Source organism: Sus scrofa, chromosome 11, assembly GCF_054392235.1.
Source record: "Sus scrofa isolate SSC_HxYL_T2T_F1_AM1 chromosome 11, Sscrofa_HxYL_maternal_Yorkshire_Landrace_v2.0, whole genome shotgun sequence".
NCBI classification, from domain to species: Eukaryota; Metazoa; Chordata; class Mammalia; order Artiodactyla; family Suidae; genus Sus; species Sus scrofa.
The window spans coordinates 3,480,565-3,498,508 of record NC_139393.1 but is presented as its reverse complement, the minus strand read 5'-3'; the positions used below and the strand labels follow the sequence as shown (position 1 = coordinate 3,498,508).

The 17,944-nt window shown below is 54.9% G+C and overlaps 1 protein-coding gene across 8 annotated transcripts in view; it reads left to right on the top strand.

Moving 5' to 3' along the window:
* Nucleotides 1-17,944, top strand: part of SPATA13 (spermatogenesis associated 13) — a 244,267-nt gene that overhangs the window by 193,452 nt on the left and 32,871 nt on the right. For 3 of the 8 annotated variants that reach the window (XR_014818968.1, XM_021065472.2, XM_084981242.1), the window contains 2 exons: nucleotides 6,455-6,820; nucleotides 8,551-8,695. Coding sequence is in view for 6 of the 8 variants with exons in the window: in XM_021065472.2 (XP_020921131.2) it covers nucleotides 6,455-6,820; nucleotides 8,551-8,695 (511 nt within the window). In the remaining 2 variants the exon portion in view is untranslated. Of the gene's footprint in view, nucleotides 1-2,500; nucleotides 2,679-4,178; nucleotides 5,142-6,454; nucleotides 6,821-8,550; nucleotides 8,746-17,944 lie in introns of those variants that run through there. The other 5 variants (XM_084981245.1, XM_084981244.1, XM_084981246.1 and 2 more) reach the window with 5 other exon arrangements.

Here is a 17,944-nt window from a genome sequence, read left to right as displayed (position 1 = left end):
TGTGGTGTAGGTCGAAAATGCATCTCAGATCCTGCGTTGCTGTGGCTCTGGTGTAGACCGGCGGCTACAGCTCCGATTCCACCCCTAGCCTGGGAACCTCCATGTGCTGCAGGTGCAGCCTTAAAAAGACAAAAAAAAAAAAAAGTCCTAATCTTTTCCCTCCCTCTGTCCCCAGCGGAGGGACTTTTCTGGAGAAGATGCATTGCCTCGTCCCGCCCGCGTCCAGGACCAAGTAGGAGAACTTTCCCACCGGGTCGTCGAGGGACGGCCGTGGGTGGTGATTGCAGGCTGAGCGCCGCTTCCTGAGCGCCCAGAAGTGTGCAGTTCTTTGCTCCTTTATCCACCGACCCCGTTCGTCCCTTGCCCCATGCTCGAGGCTTTTTACCTGCCTGCAGCCCCGGCTGCTGACTCTGGGGACATTGCCGTCCTGGAGTCTGGAGGCTTTGGGAAGAATGTAAGCAGCTGCTTTCACCGTGAGGAAGGTTCCCTAAATTCACTGCGCTAATCATTTCCCAGGACAGGTAGGTGGGGTTGTTAGGCTGCCCCACCCCGGGAACATCTATGGTGCTGTCAGTTATAGCTTGATAAACCGAGGAAAGGGGCACTTTTAAATGAATGTAAGATGTTATCCCTTTGGTCTCTCTCGCTTTTCTTTTTTTTTTTTCTTCTGCCGTGCCCATGGCAAGTGAATGTTTCCCGGCCAGGGACTGAACCCCAGCCACAGCAGTGACAATGTTGGATCCTTAACCCACCGGGCCACCGGGGAACTCCCCCTTTGGTCTTCAAAGGAACCAAAAAAGGGGAAAATGTCTTTGGGGCTCAAACGTTTTCTAAATCTGCAACGATTTCCTTGTTCTTGCTTTCAGCACCTCAGAAGGGGGCGTGGATGTGGGATCCCTCCCGGAATTCCTAGGACGCGTGTTAATACGCCCTGTTCCAAGGACTCTCCTGGGCTGAAGATAAGGGGCCTCCCTGCACAGCCACTCCCACTGGAGGGAAATGGGGTGATAACGTGTGGCTCTAAAGAGGGAGGTGCTGCTCTTTCGACTTTATAGCAGAGAAGGTCGGAAGGCCCGTTGTCTGGAGCTGGAGCACGTCGAGGGCGCACAGGCTACTCTTAAGCGCTGTTATCTCAACTGGCAAGTTTTCGCCTATGTTTATAATCTGGCGGCATCCTCACCAGAAATCTGGAAGTTGGGGATTTTATTATTACTTTCACCATTTTCCAGCTGAAATGCAGCGTTTCCTTCTATTTTGAACGTAGGCTTCAGACCGGCACAATTGCAGCAGCATCTGTGATAGACTCAGCAACGGGAATCATGGATCTTTTTCACGTCCTAGGACAGTTTGGGCTGATATCTTAAAATACCTCATCTCATCAGTACTTCAGAGTATGACAGCTTTTATCTTTGTCTTTTTTTTTTTTTTTTTTTTTTTTTTTTAGGGCCGCACCCACGGCATATGGAGGTTCCCAGGCTAAGGGTCTAATCGGAGCTGTAGCCGCCGCCTATGTCAGAGCCACAGAAACACCAGATCCAAGCCGCCTCTTGGACCTACACCACAGCTCACAGCAACACCAGATCCTTAACCCACTGAGCAAGGCCAGGGATCGAACCTGCGTCCTCATGGATGCTAGTCAGATTCATTTCCACTGAACCATGACAGGAACTCCTAATTTTACTTTTAAAATTTTTTAAATTCTGTGGCCGAATTTCAGGCCTGAGGAAGTTCCTGGGCCAGGGATTGAACCTGTGCCTCCACCAAGCTGCTGCAGGGGATTCTTAACCCACTGCACCACGACGGGAACTCCTGCAGTCCTCTTAATTCCTATGTTCCATTGTTATTGTATCGACATTCTTTTATTATTTTTGATAATGGCATTTCACAATAATCAGCTTAATTCATAATACTGTCTTCTGTAAATATTTAATGCATGTTTTTGAATTGAGATATGGTTGTTATATAATATCACGCAAGGTTTAGGTATATAACTGAGTGACTCACAGTTTTTAGAGGTTCTATGGCACTTATAGTTCTTAGGTAATATTGGCTGTATTCTCTGCACTGTATCATTTATCCTGTTAGCTAGTAGTTTGTCCCTCCTAATCCCCTCCCCCAATGTGCCCCCCGCCCCGCACCCCCGCCCCGGTAACCACAGTTTGTTCTCTGTCTGTATACTCACATTAAACCGAGCTTCTGAAGGGAATCTCGGTTTTTCTGTGGCATCAGGCGTCTCCCGCAGGTTAATTATTTACTCTTGCTGTGGTTTCCAAAAATCTTTTGACGTCTCTGAGCCGAGGATCTGTCTTGGCTTTGGACTTTTGTAAAGAAAGGAGTCTTGTATAGGAAAAAAACATGCCACCTCCCCCAGCCCCAGTCCACTAGGGAAAGTTCTTTAAACTGTTCTGGGAGGCAAGGGTTAAGAGGCTGCCAACAGGTCTGTTTACTGACATTGATGACTTGGGTGTGAGTTGGCCGGTCAAGGTCAAACTTCAGGAGGTTGATCCCAGTTGGGCTGCTGGGCTGGGAGGAGAATCTGGACCAGAAGAGCTCGGCCCAGCCGCTTATACCCAAGGAGAGGGCTTTTCAAGCGAGGCCAAAGCCCAGCCAGCAGGGATATGGCCACCTGCCTGTGTCTTCAGTGCGTCTGGGGTCCGCTGCCTGCGGCCCAGTCTTGGGTATGTCACCGGCTGCTTCTTGGCGGGGGGGGGCTTGGTCAGGTGTTTTTAGGTTGAGTGAACCCAGGTCACATGTCAGAAGCACATGGCATTTGGGAAAAGAGGGCTCCGTTTTGGGATTTGCCTCAAAGTTCCCATTTGTTTTTTCCAGGCATCTCAGTGTCTTCTGACAAAGCATCACTGTTTGAACGTGAGCTGAAATCTGAGGGGGTCCCCCGCCCCCCATTCTGCCCTCCCTCTCTGTACTTTTGCAAGGAGAAAAATGGACATTTCAATGATGGATTATGATTCTGATAACTGATTTCCGCAACTCCTGGTATATTCGGTTCCCCTTAGAAGGCGTGCTTTCTCCTTTCACGCCCCCAGGGGGGCCGTCCTGAGTGGGGGCTGCCTCTCGGTCAAGCTCTGATTTCCCGCCCTCTGCACTCCTCCTCCACCCGCCCCAGCACTTCCTGGAGTGGGTTTGCTTGCAGAACTTGGTACCTGAACAACTAAGACAATTGCTGGTTTTCCTAAACCCATTTCTTTTCTTTTTCATTTTTCTTTTCTTTTTTTTTTGCATTGGTGAGGAAAGCAGGCCACAGGTTGCATAAGTGCAAACACAAACCGAAAAACCCAACTGCACGTAGATTTTGCGAGCAGATGATTTTTTTTGCCTGTAATTTTATCGTACTTCTGTTTTTCCAGCATAGTGTTTCTGAGCCTTTCTGTCGTAAACCAGGTAGTAATATAAATGGTTTTCCTCTCACAGAGTGCTTAGGTTGTCTGTGCCGTTTGATTTAGTTAATTTAGGTGAACTATCCATAATAACCAGTCGTTCATAGGTATGTAATGCAAAAATGTTTCATTGTTCCCTGATTGCTCTCATATTTTCCCACGGTGTCACAGGAAAAATTTTAATCCACCCTCTTAGGTTCTTTTCTGGATGTGTGGGAATGAAACGGACAAAAGTCAGATGAGAGACAAGACAGATTTGATTAAGTGGGAGTTGACGGAAAGCCCTGACTGCAGGAAGTGGTTAGCAGTGGGGGTTTATAGCGCATCCCAAGGAGCGGGAGGTGGGAAGGGGCTTTTAGAAAAGATGAAGGGCCTGCAGGACCACAGATGGGGTCGGACGGTTTGGTGCCTGAGTCTGGTTGGGTGGTGGCTTCTCCCCTCGGCGCCTGGTCGCAAGAAGGCGCATCCTGTCCCAAGAGAAGAGGTTACAACAGCGGAGCTCTGCCTGTTCGGCAGAAGACCAAGCTGGTGGTTTTTCTTTTTTCTGTGCTTTGTTTTGGCTTCGGTCTCCAAGTTGGAAGTTCTATTTCCGAGTAACAGCCAGCGTTACCTGCCCCTCCCCCATATGCAAAATACTGAAAGATGCACGAACCAGAAAATGACAAAGAGAAGCAAGTAAAAAAATAGGATGTCATGGATGGGCTGAAGTATCGAACTATTCTACACACAGAAGTGGTCAAGAAGTCCTTCTCTGACCTCTTTTTTAGAAAAGCCTCCTCTTTTTTTTTTTTTTTTTTTTTTTTTTTTTAAATCTCTTTTGGCTGCGTGTGGAGTTCCCTGGCCCCGGGATCAGATCTGAGCTGCAGGTGCAACCTACGCCGCAGCTACAGCTACACTGGCACCTCAACCCACCCCACGGGGCCAGGGATGGAAGCCGAGTCCCAGTGCTCCTGAGACGCCGCTGATCCCACTGCGCCGTAGCGGGAGCTCTTAGAAAAACCTGGTCTTAAATGCCCTCTGCTCATACTGGTGTTTTTGCCCCAGGGCTGTATCCTGGACCCTGCAGAGGTGACATGAAGGACAAATAGTGGTCCAGGCTGGCAGACAGCAAAGGAGCGGTGATGGCTGAACCCTGCTGTCCCTTGAGCAGAGGTGACTTGGTGTATGGGAGACATATGGCTTAGGGGACAGAGATTACAAGCCCGTGGCTGTCTGTGTTGCTAGCTGTCTGCCTGTCCCAGGGCCCATCACCTCACTCCCCAGGTCTCAGCTCTCCTGGCTCAGCTGCCCCGTTAGCAGGAGATGGGCCTCCTTGGGCAGCCATCAGGGTAGGGCTGCGGGCACCTGGGCCAGGGTGGCCTCTCTGCCTATTCTGCAGTCACAGGACCGGCCTGGTTAGTGCAGCCCTTGCCAACCCTGCTCCATTTGATTCTGGCTCCGTTTGATTTCCATTTTGTTATTAGGTAACGTCTGGGGACGGAGGGGCAGAGGCAGCAGGCTGGGGGGTCTGTGCCTGCTACTTCTGCTCCCCCTCCCCCGCAGAGCCTCCTGGAGCCCACACTTGAGGGTCTGCTGAGATGGACTTATCTTCAGGTCAAGTGAAGCCTGGGATGGTTCGGCCTTCTAAGCGCAGTGGCTGCGGGTGCTCTGACTCCCCACTGTCCGCTTCTGTTGCCAAAATCCGGCCTCTGTCTGCTGGTGCCAAATGGAAACACAGAGACAGAGTTTGGGGTAAAGGAGAAAAAGGTAACTTTACTGCTTTGCCGGGCAAAGGGGGCCACAGCAGGCGAATGCCTTGAAGATTCTGTCCGCCTTGGAAGGGGCCAGGAGGTGGTTTTATAGTTTGGGGAGTAGAATCAGGATCAGGGATCCGGGGAGAGGCCAGTTGGCATTGTCTTTCAAAGCTGGTGTTTTGTGGCCCCAGGACTGGTTCTGGTGGTCCGCCTTCTTCCCAGAATGAAGATGCTTCATCAGGTAGTGCGTCCCTTTGTTGGGGGTTTTAGTTCTGCAGAAAGGCTCAAAGATACTGTTGTGTATATTCCTTGAGGAGGAACCAGGACCTGCCCCAGGGCTGCACGGCTCCTCCCTGGTCTCTGCGTCCCCTCCCTTCCCTGAAGAGCAACTGCCCTTTGGAAACTCCGGGAAGATCACGGAGGCTGAGGCTTATTCCCTAAAGACAAGCCACGGAGGACACAGAAAGGCTTGTGTCCCAGGAGCCCCTAAGGGCCCTGCTCGGTTACACTCCCAGGACCCAGAAGGGGACAGTGGCAGAAGCCAGTGCTCAGACCTTCAGTACCTGGGTTACAGAGCCAGTTGTCGCCCTGCCACACTTTAGCAGAGGGCTGCCCTTTGGCAGACGTCATGGTTTGGGGTTTTTCTTCCCCAGGGACGTTGCATTGCCTCTGAAAAAATGACTTGAAACATTAGAAAACAGTGCGGAATTCAGGATTGTAGGCTCCACCTGTGGGGCTGGCTGGTCTGGAGTCTGAGATCCAGAAAGGTTACTTAGGGCTGGTTCCGGTGCACCCAGCTAGTTAGCAACTGATCTAGTCCTGGGAACCCTGGGCACCACTTACGCTCCCGAGTGTCGGGCTGAGCAGCCCAGACGTAATGTGCTTCAGGCACCTCTGTCCCAGACAGAAGATGCCTCCGGCAGGCAGGTGCAGCCTGAGGGCTTTTCTCCTTTAGCATTACGTGTATCTGGGACACCTCGTGTCATTAGAAGTTATTTCTATGAACTCACCATATGGTGCTGGTTTTCTTTATACCTTTGACCAGGGCTCAGCCCGCACCACCAGACGTCTATACTGAAATGAGAGTTTTATTTATTTATTTTACTTTATTTTCCCCGCTGCCTCGACGCCATGCTTTGTGCCCCTCGAAGCGCCTTCCCCGGGACAAGGGGAAATTCGGGTTTTAACTGAGCCTCCAGTTCAAGGCGGATTTGCCGGTTCTCATCCACGCGTCTTTCCAGCGCACAGACACCTCGAGGGGGCTGGGGAGGGGGCAGGCAGGCGGGCCTTCCCGGATGTCCTTGTAACGTGTTCGCCTTTGGAAAGGTTGTGCCTGAGGAGTCCTGGAGGCCGGCCTCGCCCCCCGAGGAAGAGAGGACGGAGGCTCAGAGGATGACCAGGAGGAGGTGGGGTTCCGGGACGAGGGCCAGGCCCCGGCCGCTCTCCGACTACGGCCAGTTGGTCAGCCGAAGTGTGTCCATTCCCGAGGACTCCATCGCCACAGACCCCCAGAGAGAGGACACAGAGGAGGGAGTCCAGCAGCCCAGCCGGGCCTCCACCGACCCTGCGGACCAGACCCCTGCGGGGGGCGGCCCCCGAGGGGGCCCCAGACGCCGCCCCATTTCCGTGATCGGCGGGGTGGGCTTCTACGGAAGCAGCCAGACAGAGGACGCGGAGACCCTTCTGCCCCAAGTAAGCCCGGGCTTTGCGGCCACCAAGCCCCCCGCCCTCCAGCCTCCCGGCCTCTCTCCTCCGGCTGCAGACTCTTAACAGACACGCTTCCTTCCTCCTCTCCGCCTCGAGGATGCTGGCGTCTGCTCACCTGCCTTTCTTCCTGACTCTGAAAATGTGCATGAATAGAACTGACCCCCTGACACTGGGATGTCTCTTACTAACCTTCTGTCTTTCTGGGATCACGAAACTGGTGTGCGCTTTGTTCTAAGTCATCTGGGGACAGTGAGTTGGTGAGTTTCCTGAAAGAAGAAATCTGGGAAGAGAAAGTGCCACTTATCCTTAAAACGTAGAGAAGAAAATAAATGGATTTTTTAGGAGATAAGAAAATAATGTGTATTTTTACCATTTTCTTACTCTGTATAAGCAGCTTTGTCACTGCTTTGACAATAGACTAAAATCCGAATATCATTCCCTTAGTATGTTCTAGCAATTCAACGAGTGTTTATCAGATACCCAGAGAGCCCTTTGGAGACACAAAACATTTCAACATAGGCCCAGAAGGATTTTATAGTAAAATAAAATCTCAATGAACCTCCTACCCCAGCCATGGTCAAGGGTTTACCGAACACGAGTGGCAATTTCATTTTTAAAAAAACTTGTTAGCTGATACCATAAATAACCCATACATTCTCTATTGCCATTGCATTTTATGTTTGCAGTCTCCCTTTAAGCCAGCACAATGCTTGTTTATAGCAAATACCAAAAAAACTTCTTGTTTCATGGAATTAAGTTGCATCAAACTCCTTTTTAAAATTTTTTACGTCATTCCGTGAATTTGATTCCATTTATAGCTGTGCAGCCTAACCATAGAGCGTTTCCATCCCAAACCCCAGTCCACCCCTCCTACCCCCCACCTGTGAACTGAACTCTTAAGAGACCAATTCGATGGAAGAATACCTCAAAGTTTTTGTTGTGTTAAGATGCCCCCCAAGCTAGGGAGTCATTCTGAACGAAAGCCAGCTGCCCTCTGTTTTAACTTGAAACACAGTCTAGGGAAGATTTATCGCACTTGGAACCTTTTCAGGTCAGAGCATCTGGAACGAGTGGAAGAAGCTCATTTTCTGCGCTGTTTGCGCATGGGGGGCACTGGGTAGAGAATGCTAGAAAAACCTACAGAAAGCATGAACCGACTTGGCCTTCGCTGTGGCCGAGGCCCGATTCACGTGGAAAATCAAAAGGGCTTATAAAACTAGTCCATACAGCCAGGCCCTCCTGTAGAGCACAGGGAAGGCGATTCAGAATCCTGGGGTACCCCATCCTGGAAAGGAATGTGCCGACATTTTTATGAAAGCACACAGAGGATTCTCAATTTGAGGAAAACCATTTCCCAGACAAAGCTCCACCCTCCTGTTGATCCACAGCTGCCTGTCCCCACCTGCGGGGGCTGGAGGGGAGCCCTGGCAGGGCTCTGTCTCCTGTCTCCTCGCTGCTCCAGCCTCTGCTCCTCTTACACCTGCTTCTCCAGCCTGTCCTGGGTGTCCCTCCAGGGGAGCTGAAACGTGATGCTGCGAGGAGCAGGTAGCGGGGCACCTGCTGGAATCAAATCGCCCTGGAGCTGGGGCAGCCCGGCCTGGGCGTCGTCTGGGGAAACCGGCCCACGTCTGGGAGGGGCTTCGAGGTGAGGATGCTGAGCTCCCCGGGAGGTGCCACTTCCTGGCCGCGTCTCACCACCCTCCTTTCCTCCGCAGCCCGCGGCCCGGCCGCCCCCGCCAGCCCACCAGGTGCCGCCCTACAAGGCGGTGTCGGCCCGGCTGCGGCCCTGCGTCTTCTCCCAGAGCACCCCCATCGGGCTGGACCGCGTGGGACGCCGGCGGCACATGAGAGCATCCAACAGTGAGTCTCGGGGCGCCCTGTGGGGGATACAGGGGTGCAGCTCTCCGGTGGTGAGTTTCCATCAACTGGGCTGAGTCAAGGGCGCCCTGTCCGCCTGCCCTGGGCCCGGTGGGGGCGGGGGAAGACTTGTCGGAGCCGCTTCTGCCTGGTGAGCTGGGTAGTCCCTGTCCGGGGAGGGCATCCTGCGAGCTCTGAGCCATCACCGTGACACTGACCTTGAGACCACGAACCAACTGCCTGCCTGGAGATCTGACCACGAATGGTGGGGGGGGATGGGAGGGTTCACCTGAACCCTTTTAAAGCCCTTTGTGGGTGTTTGAGACCCACCCGGACAGTCTTGCCCCCACAGAAGAGTTTGATGGAGCAGTTCACATGCTCTCCTGGTGCTTTTACTGTTGCCGAAATCCAGCCTCTGAACACTGAGGCCGAGCAGAATCTCAGAGACAGGGTTCAGGGTGAAAGAGAAGAGAGTCGCTTAAGCGCTCTGCCAGGCCAAGGGGGACACGGCAGCGGGCTCAGGCCTCCAAACCCTGTGTCCCGCCCTGGAGGACCCGAAGGATGTGGTGAAGGGTTTATAGCCGTGGTTCGTGGGTGCGGTGCTGAGAAGGAGCAGGGTGTGTGCAGGGCCTGTGTTCCTTGAATCTGGCCTCAGGGGGTCTCCTGCGGAGCCTCTGTGGTTCAAGGTTATCAAGCTGTGACCTTGTCTCTAGAACGAGGAAGGTTTCTGTGGTTAACGTCTCCCATCCGGCAGGGGTTCGGTCCTGCACAGGAGCTCAGAGTTACTGCTGTGTGTATCCTCTGGGGGGGGACCAGGACCTGCCCCCCAGGCTGCACTACTTCTTGACAGCACCTCCCTGGTCTCTGCATCCCCTTCCTTCCTTCCCTGACCAGCACCTGTTTGGACCTGCCCTTGGGACTCAGGGAAGGTCCAGGAGGCTGCGTGGAGCCTGTTCCCTCCAAACGAGACACGGGGGACACAGAAAGGCTTGTGCCCAGGAGCCCCACTGGGTCTGCTCGTTTCATTCCCAGAAAATACTTGCTGACTTGAATTCGTGGAATGAGTTTTAGGTCCCAAGAATGGACCTCTTCCCCACATCTGCATTCGGCTCCCAGCCGGTCTGCAGACTGGGCAGTGCCCATGGGCACCGGCAGGAACAGGATGGCACATACCCAGCTGCCGGTGAACATGTCTGGTTTCAGCCCCATGCTGGGGCGATGCTCTTATGACAGATCAGAAAGCCCCGGGGTGAAGTAGGCACCCCCTGCCCCCCGAAAATAGCAGAAAGGGGCTCAAATCGCCAAATAGAATTTTCACTCCCAGGCTCCCCCAGACTGTGCTCCCTCCAGAGAGAGAACGCTTTGTGCTCTGGTTGCCGCTCTACCGTCTCAGCTTTGAAAGGGGCGCCGTGCGGTGAGGCCGGTGATGGACGGGCTGCGGGGGCCTGGGCTGCGGGCAGCACTGCGACTCGCTGGCTGGTGAGCACGACCTCCTTGGGACTGACGGTGGTGACCGGAGCCCCAAGAAGGGGCGGAATTTAGAGTGTTGTTTCTAGAGGCTTGAAGGAGGCACTGGTTGTCACTTCAATTTCGGGGGGAGGGAGTTGCGGGGGACCACAGAGGGCAAAGGAGGAAGGTGGGGGAAGGCTCTAAAGACGGGATGGAGAAGGTCCCGAGGGATGGGACCCAGGCAGCGTGTCCTGGGAGGGCCGCGCACATCGGCGGGTGCTCGGGGAGTCACAGTAAGCAAAGGTGTCTCCTCGTCGTGCGGCCTGGTTTCTGGCTCAGGAGGCGTCCAGGCACGTGAAAAGGAGAGAGAGACTGGGAGGCAGCTGGAGGCTGAGGGGTTTCCCAGCATCTCTACTTTGTGGTCCTTTGGCTGAGGGGGGCGGGGAGGGGTGGCCTTGTCCCAGAGCCCCTGCCCCCCACCTCCACCCCCAGGCCAGCCTTCTGTCCACGCGGCTCAGCTCCTGTTACTTTCCGCATCTCGCTGGAATCAAATCTCAGTGCCTTCCACGAGTTTGCAGCCCGTCTGCCGCCCACAGCTTCTGCCCCTGCTGGTGTCCCCTGCCGCCTGCCCCCACCCCCACTCTGCTCCCTTTGCCCGGAATCTCTTTCCTCCCCTTTCATGTGGCAGCTTCTTCAGCGCCCACACCTGCTCCCCTGTGGACCCGCGGTGACAAATGCAGTGACACCCTCTGCACAGCAGTTCCTTCTGTGACCCAGTCACCCGCGCCTGCCAGTGCATTTGAGAAAGTTGTTCAGAAGGAGAGAAACTCTCTGTGCACACGTGTGCTTCCCAGCCTTCTCTGGGCAGGGACAAGGTCAAAGCAATGGAATTGCAGCAGAATCGGGCGTCCAGTGTTACGCGGTGACTGCTTCCAAACAGTTCACAGCATCAGGAAAACCCGGTGAAGAATGACCCCTCGGGTGAAAAAGTGAGGGGGAAAACGGAAATAAAATCATACTTTGTTGTCTGAGTTTGCTCAGGCTGCTCTAGCAAAGTACCACAAGTTAACTCTGGAGGCTGGGAGCGGGGTGGGCTCCTCCGAGGCCTGAGGGGAGCCTCTGCCGGCCTCTCTCCTAGGTCCTGTGGCCTCAGGTCCCCCAGCGTTAGCATCTTTGGGCGGGGGGCACTGTTCTACCCATAGCACACCATGACTGCAGCCTACACCACGTGTACACACGTGCTCAGGGGTTTAACAAGAAGACGCACAAGTGCAAAGAGTCTGGTTTGGGTCCTGAGGATACAGGCTCTTTCTCCTGCAACCCGGCCTCATAGAGCTCGTTTCCGCGCCTTCTCTAAAGGCGCTTTGCTTTATTTTGATGTTAGCGTTCTTTGGAGCATGAAAGAACTGAGAAGCAACCAAACCCAGCTCTGCATAGTTTGACAAAAAGAGGATGTCTGGAAAGCGTGTCGGGTGTTCCCAGAATCGATGGGCTGGCCGGGAACTCAGCCAGGAGGCGGGGGGCAGTCATGGTCGCTCCCCAGAGGCCAGGAGCCACATGGAAGGACCCAAGGAAGGCGTGATCCGTCCGCCCTTCCCTCGGTGACTCAGGCGTCAGAGTCCCAGGATGGAGGTTCAGCTCTCCAGCTCAGGTGACACGTCCACCACGTGGGGGACTCAGACAGGGACAGGGACAGACAGGGGCTGCTCGTCTTCCGTGTGACCCCGATGAGGGGAGCTTGTTCCCCAGAGGAAGTCCAAGTGGTATCCGCAGTGGAACTGGATCCTGACAGCTCCCTCATTCATTCATTCATGCCATGTCTGTGGAGGGCGACCCGTGTGCCAGGCAACAGCCGTGAGCACGACACACCCGTATGTCACATACAGTCGGCTTAGGCACGGGGATAACAGGGCGGTGGCACCTGAAAGATAAAGCGGGTGGGGGGTATGCATAAAGGAACGTTGTTCTCAGAGTTCCCTGGTGGCCTGGTGGTTGGGGAGTTGGCGTCGTTACTGCTATGGTGCAGGTTCGATCCCTGGCCCGGGATGGTGACATGATGCACTGATTATGTTTAATGCACACCCTCTCACCCCTTCGCTGGAGGGAAGCAGCCCAGAGGCTGACCAATCGCTGTGATTCTTTCCACGCCCGAGGTCACTGCATCCTTTCTGGCTCCCGCTGCAGTGCCTCATCGGTATTTACGCCCAGAAGTGAGAGTGAGCAGCGCACCCCATCTCGGCGGAAGGGGGTGGGAGGAGCCAGGAACCGCGTGACTAGTACATGTACGTCCGCACGTGATGCCAGGGCCGAGGTGCCCAGAGGGCCTGTGACGCTGTTCGTCCCGTCCCCAAGCGCCCACCCGCACCTGGTCTCTGCAGCTGAGGTGCTGCGGGCTGCACTCCAGGCTCTGAGCTGGCGGTGGTCCTGCTGCTCCGAGTCCCCGCGGTCTCTGCAGAAATCAGTTCATCTGCAGAAGACGCCGTGTGGAGGCAGAGCTCTGAGCCAGGCTCTGCTTTCACCATTTGGGATAAGGCAGAGCCAGAGCATCCAAAGGCTTAGGTCCCGGCGCTTAAAGGGGTTCTGTCGGCAGAGAAGTAGGCTTATCTCAGCACTAAGGGCTGCTCTGGAGAAGATGGAGGGGGACCGATGTGGGGGAGGACAAGGGTGGCAGAGGGGACCTCGTGTCTGCAAGGAGGTGACATTGGAAGGGAGTGAGCAGGGGCATAGATCCGGGAAGCGAGCATCAGATGCCCATGGTCAGGCAGAGCTGGGCATGTCAGGCTCAGCGAGAGGCCAAGGGTACCAGTCGGGGCTCAAGGTGGGAGAGGACAGTGCCACCTGGAGGTAGCAGAGAGGCTGGATCCAGTGGGCATCCGGGTCCAGAAGGAGGCCCTGGCAGCTGGGGAGCGACTGGCTCTGAGCTGGGCTTTAGAGAGGACGGACCTGGGGGAGAGGACGGAGGAGGGCGGCTGCCTGGAAGGTGGTCCAGGCGAGAAGTGATGGGGGCGGGCACCACAAGGGACAGCCTGTCTTCCTCTGGGCGCATCTCCCAGCCACGAGGAGGGAGCCCATGATGCCCGCCTGGCACCTTTTTCAGCGGTGCAGGGCTGTGGACTCCTGTGGAAGGACTTCCCTCTTGGGGGGAAAAGATTCAGTTTTGACAGCAGTATTACTGGTGGAAAGCAAGTATTTTGCAAATAAGAGATGAAGTGATCGTAAACCCCGCTGCCCCCGTGTTGAACACCACCTGTGGTTGCCACGTTGGTATGGTTGCCGGGTTGGTGCACCTGCCCCCCTAGGTCAGCATGGCCACCTCCAGACCTGTCCCCCGGCTGCCTCCACCACTTCATGTCCCCGTTGTCACCTGCCCGGGTGCCCTGCTTCTGGATGGCATAAACGAGCTGAAGCTAGTGACATGGGTGCTCACTGGCCCCTGGCCCGCCTCTCTCCAGGGGTGCGGGGCGGGGTTCCGGCAGGGGTCTGAGCGCTAGGAAAACAAACCCAAATCTAGAACAAGTGTGGTTTCTGGTAAGGACAGATCCGTTATGAAAAGGGTCTGTTGTAATCAGCTTCCCACAAGTAGGCGTCTGGTTCCTCCAAGGAACCATGTCATTAACTGTGTGGAGGGGACAGCCCGCGGTTTAGCCCTGGCTTGGCATCCATTTCTGCCACCATGGCCACTTTCGGTTGTGAACCCACTGAGTGGGCATCCAGACGGCCGGGAACAGAGACGGATCTTTGCCGTGTGGGGCTTGATGTGCAGATGGTTGTTAAGCAGCCTCTTTGGCAAGAGCAGTCCCGTGGGAGAGGTGATCTCCCCAGGCTCTGAGTCTGCTCCGATATCCAGTCAGACCCCTTCCCCAAGCAGTCACCCCCCAACCCCCGTTCTGTCCCTTCTAAGCGCCTCCCACTGGGCCAGGCCTTCTGTCCAGCCAGGAACCCACACAGGCCCGCTCCCTGCTGAGGCCACAGCTCAGGAAGAAGTTCCAGAAAGAGCATGGCTTAGATTTACTGCTGGGGGGACCTCCCTTCCTGCGGGGGGGAATGTCTAGAAGGAAGAGTACAGTCATGGGACCCCCCCCATGCCAGGGTCACTGGCCTCTGCCTCGAAAGGAGGCCCTGAGTCTGGAACAACGTAGACCTGGGGGCGAAGTGAGGCCTGAGATTCTCTGCCCCGGTCGCGCGTACCTTCCAGTCGCCACATTTGGAGATTTCCTGCTACTGGCATCAGGCAGCACCTTTGTGGAGTCGGTTTTGTCCCCGGGGACCCTGTGTCGTAACTTCAGCACAGCTGGAAATCACGTGGGTCCGACCAGCCCGTGACCACAGTGGCCCTGCTGGCTGGCACAGAAACCACGCCCACGTGTCCCACGCAGACGTCCCCCCGCCGCCGCCGAGGGGTTCTGGACTCCTTGCAACCGTGGCCTCTCCCAGCGGCTCCTTTGCCCAGGGAGATGAGCTGGACGCTGCTTATAAGACCCGCTGCCAGAGTTCCACTGTGGCTCAGCAGAAACGAACCTGAGTAGCATCCATGAGGATGCGGGTTCGATCCCCGGTCAAGCTCAGTGAGTTAAGGATCCGACGTTGCTGTGGCTGTGGTGTAGGCTGGTGGCTACGGCTCCAATTCAACCCCTAGCCTGGGAACTTCCATACGCCATGGGTGTGGCCCTAAAAATGAAAATAATAATGATAATAAAAAAAAACCCTGCTGCCACTTCCGTCATCCGCTCTGGGGGATAAGCCCAGGGGAGGAAAGGACCTGCCAGACCAGCTGCAGCATCTCCGTCTCCCAGACTGTGCACCCTTCTCTGTCTGCCAAGAGCTGGCCTCCCAGCCGCCCTACAAGTGGGTGGTGCCGGGTCCCCCTGTCCATCAAAGGTGCTGCTGGGACCCCGCCTCCACACGTGCATTGAATACAAAAGCTCTGGTACCTGCCGCGCTCATGGACAGGTTTGGTTTGATTTCAGTTGTGTCGGGTAAATGTGGTGTGTGCCGTGTCCGATTCTGAGACTGACCTACCAGCTATGCAAAGGTCATTTCGAGACAAGGGGGGCAGTTGCACAGGACTGAGTAGTCAGAGAAGGAATTATTGTTTGTTTGTTCACTGGGATTCTGTTAATGTTAGGGTAGCTATTTTTAAGTCCTTATTTGTGATGGGTCCATACTAAATATTTGTGGCAGGAAATGGTATATGTGAGATTTGCTTTTCTTTTCTTTCTTTTTTTTTTTTTTTTTTTGGCTGAGCACTTACCATGCAAAAGTTCCCAGGCCAGGGATCAAACCTGAGCTACAGCTGTGACACCCGCTGAGCCTCCTACTCTAAAATACGTAGGCGTCCCCCCTGCAGCACAACAGGATCGGCAGCATGTTTGCAGCACAGGGACGAAGGTTCAGTCCCCAGCCCAGCACAGTGGGTTAAGGATCCTGCGTTGCCCCCCCTGTGATGGAGGTTCCAACTGCAACTCGAATCTGATCCCTGCCCCGGGAGCTCCAGATGCTGTGGCGAGGCCATAAAAAGAAAGAAAATAAATAAATTAAATAAAAACATAGATAAACAAAATATCCAGAAAGTTGTTGGGAACAAGTTGGGCGAAACTGATAAACTCCTGACCATTGTAGGTCTGTGGTATAATTTCTCTGCTCATGTTTGTTCATGGTTTCCGATAACAAAAGCAAAAGCTCTGAAAAATGATGAAAAGTATGTCTCCTTTCCCTGGTCACTTGCTCTCACAATCTCCAAATCAAGAAGTGCCCACAACGCGTAGACACAGCTCGGATCCCGTGTTACTGTGGCTGTGGTGTAGGCTGGCAGCCGTAGCTCCACTTCCATCCCTGGCCTGGGAACCTCCATGTGCTATGGGTGCAGCCCTAGAAAAAAAAGAAAGAAACAAAGAAAAAAAAAAAGAACTGCCCACAACTAACATTTTCTCAAAATGTGGAAATCTGAACATTAGCAATTTAACTTTTCTTAGGAAAGGAAGACCTAAATGTCTTAGGGGAAAGGGAGCATCTCCTTCTCAAAACTCGGGCTGCACTGGGCTTTGCTCTTTTCCAGAATGTGCTGGTTTTTCTTTGTTTAGGGCCCTTGTGTCATCCTCACGGGCCACGTGTCTTGAAGGGAAGGTTACGTGAAGCTGGGCTCATAACGCATAACTGCACCGGGGTGGTGCTGGAATCACAGAATTCCACCGGGAGCCACCCTGGCACTTGGAAGCGCCTTTGTCAAGTTCAGTGCCTGGGCTAGCCTCCGTCTGCAGCATGATGTAATAACTGAAACTGTTTACGATGGGGTTGTAAAACTCTAAAGCATAACCACCTGTGTACATTTTTCGTTAGGAAACAACCCAAAAAGCCCGTCTGTAAAGACATAATACGTAGAAACATCTTGCTCTGCAAAGGACAGTACAAAGTGCTTGCTTCACGGTATGAAGCCCATCCGAGCTGGCGAGGAGCCGGGGGCGGGGGAGGAAATGGGGGGAGCTATTGTGAACACCTGCTCTGAACTGTTAAAAATTCCCCTTCTGCTCTGGGTAAGAAAGGAAGAGAAAAATACCAGGGCTGTGCAATTGATCAGCGCCGCCCAGGGAGCACGGAGACCTAGGGCTGGGGAACGACCTCACTCAGAGAAATCTCCAGAATAAAGTCCTTAGTGGTAGAAAATCCAGCACGTGCTGCGTCCCTCCTTTTGCCCCAAACCCTGACGCCCGTCTTAGAAGCACATCCGAGTCTGAAAGGGCGCGGCTGGTATCTCCCCCGCGGGTGGCCGCCCCTCCTCTGTCCCAGTCCACAGGGAACCCGGCCGTCGTCCTTGGCTCATCCTGAGCCCAGGCCACTTCCTTGGCGCGGGGGTGGGGGGCCACTGGCCGTCACACCCTCCATGCCTCACATACCCGCCAAGACCGCGCAGGTGCCGCCCTCCGCCCCGCGCGCCCTGGAGCCTTGGCCAGGCCCGGGTCCTTGCAGCGGGGGCGCAGCTGAGTCTGGGGACTCCTCGCGAATCCCCACCACAGCGCCCCCTATCCGCGAGTCCCGGGCACGGAGGGCCCGGGGTCTGGCACTTGGCGCTGAACGTGGGGTCCTGCACGGAGGAGGGCGGGGGTTGTCCTGCACGTGGTGTCCTGAGAGAGGGGCGGGGCCGCACGCGGCGGTGTCCTGCAGGCCCTGCGACAGGGGCCTCGGGAGGGGGGCTGCCCTCGCGCTTCCCCCAACCGCCGCCCCCCGCCCCTCGGCCGGTCGGGCTTGGCCTGGTGGATGCCCCGCGCAGCTCTGAGGTCAGTTGGTGTAGAGAAGAAAGGAGCAGGCCGAGTGGCCCACTGTTTGAAAGGAGGACTGGGCTGTCGCCGTGGGGGCCATTCCTGTAGGTCCTTGGATGCGACTTTCTGCCGCGATGTGTCTCTCAGACAGCGGGGATACTTCCTCCTGTGTGTGTGTGTGTGTGTGTGTGTGTGTGTGTGTGTGTGTGTGTTGACTTTTCCCCACTTAGGAGCTGGTATTGGGGTAAAAGCAAGTTTACCCAAACGTTCCCCGACGTTGATAAGCCTGAGATTATAGAGAAGTGACGTAGGACAGGCCATCAGGGCCAATCAAACTGGTATTTTCTGACATCTGGGGTGCTCTGAAACGTCTCTTTTTTTGTTTCTTTTTTTGCTCTTTATGGCTCCCTGTGCAGCATATGTTGGTTCCCAGGCTGGCAGTCAGATTGGCGCTGCAGCCGCCGGCCTCCACCACAGCCACAGCAACACAGGATCCGAGCCGCGTCTGTGACCTGCACCACAGCTCATGGCAGTGCTGGATCCTTAACTC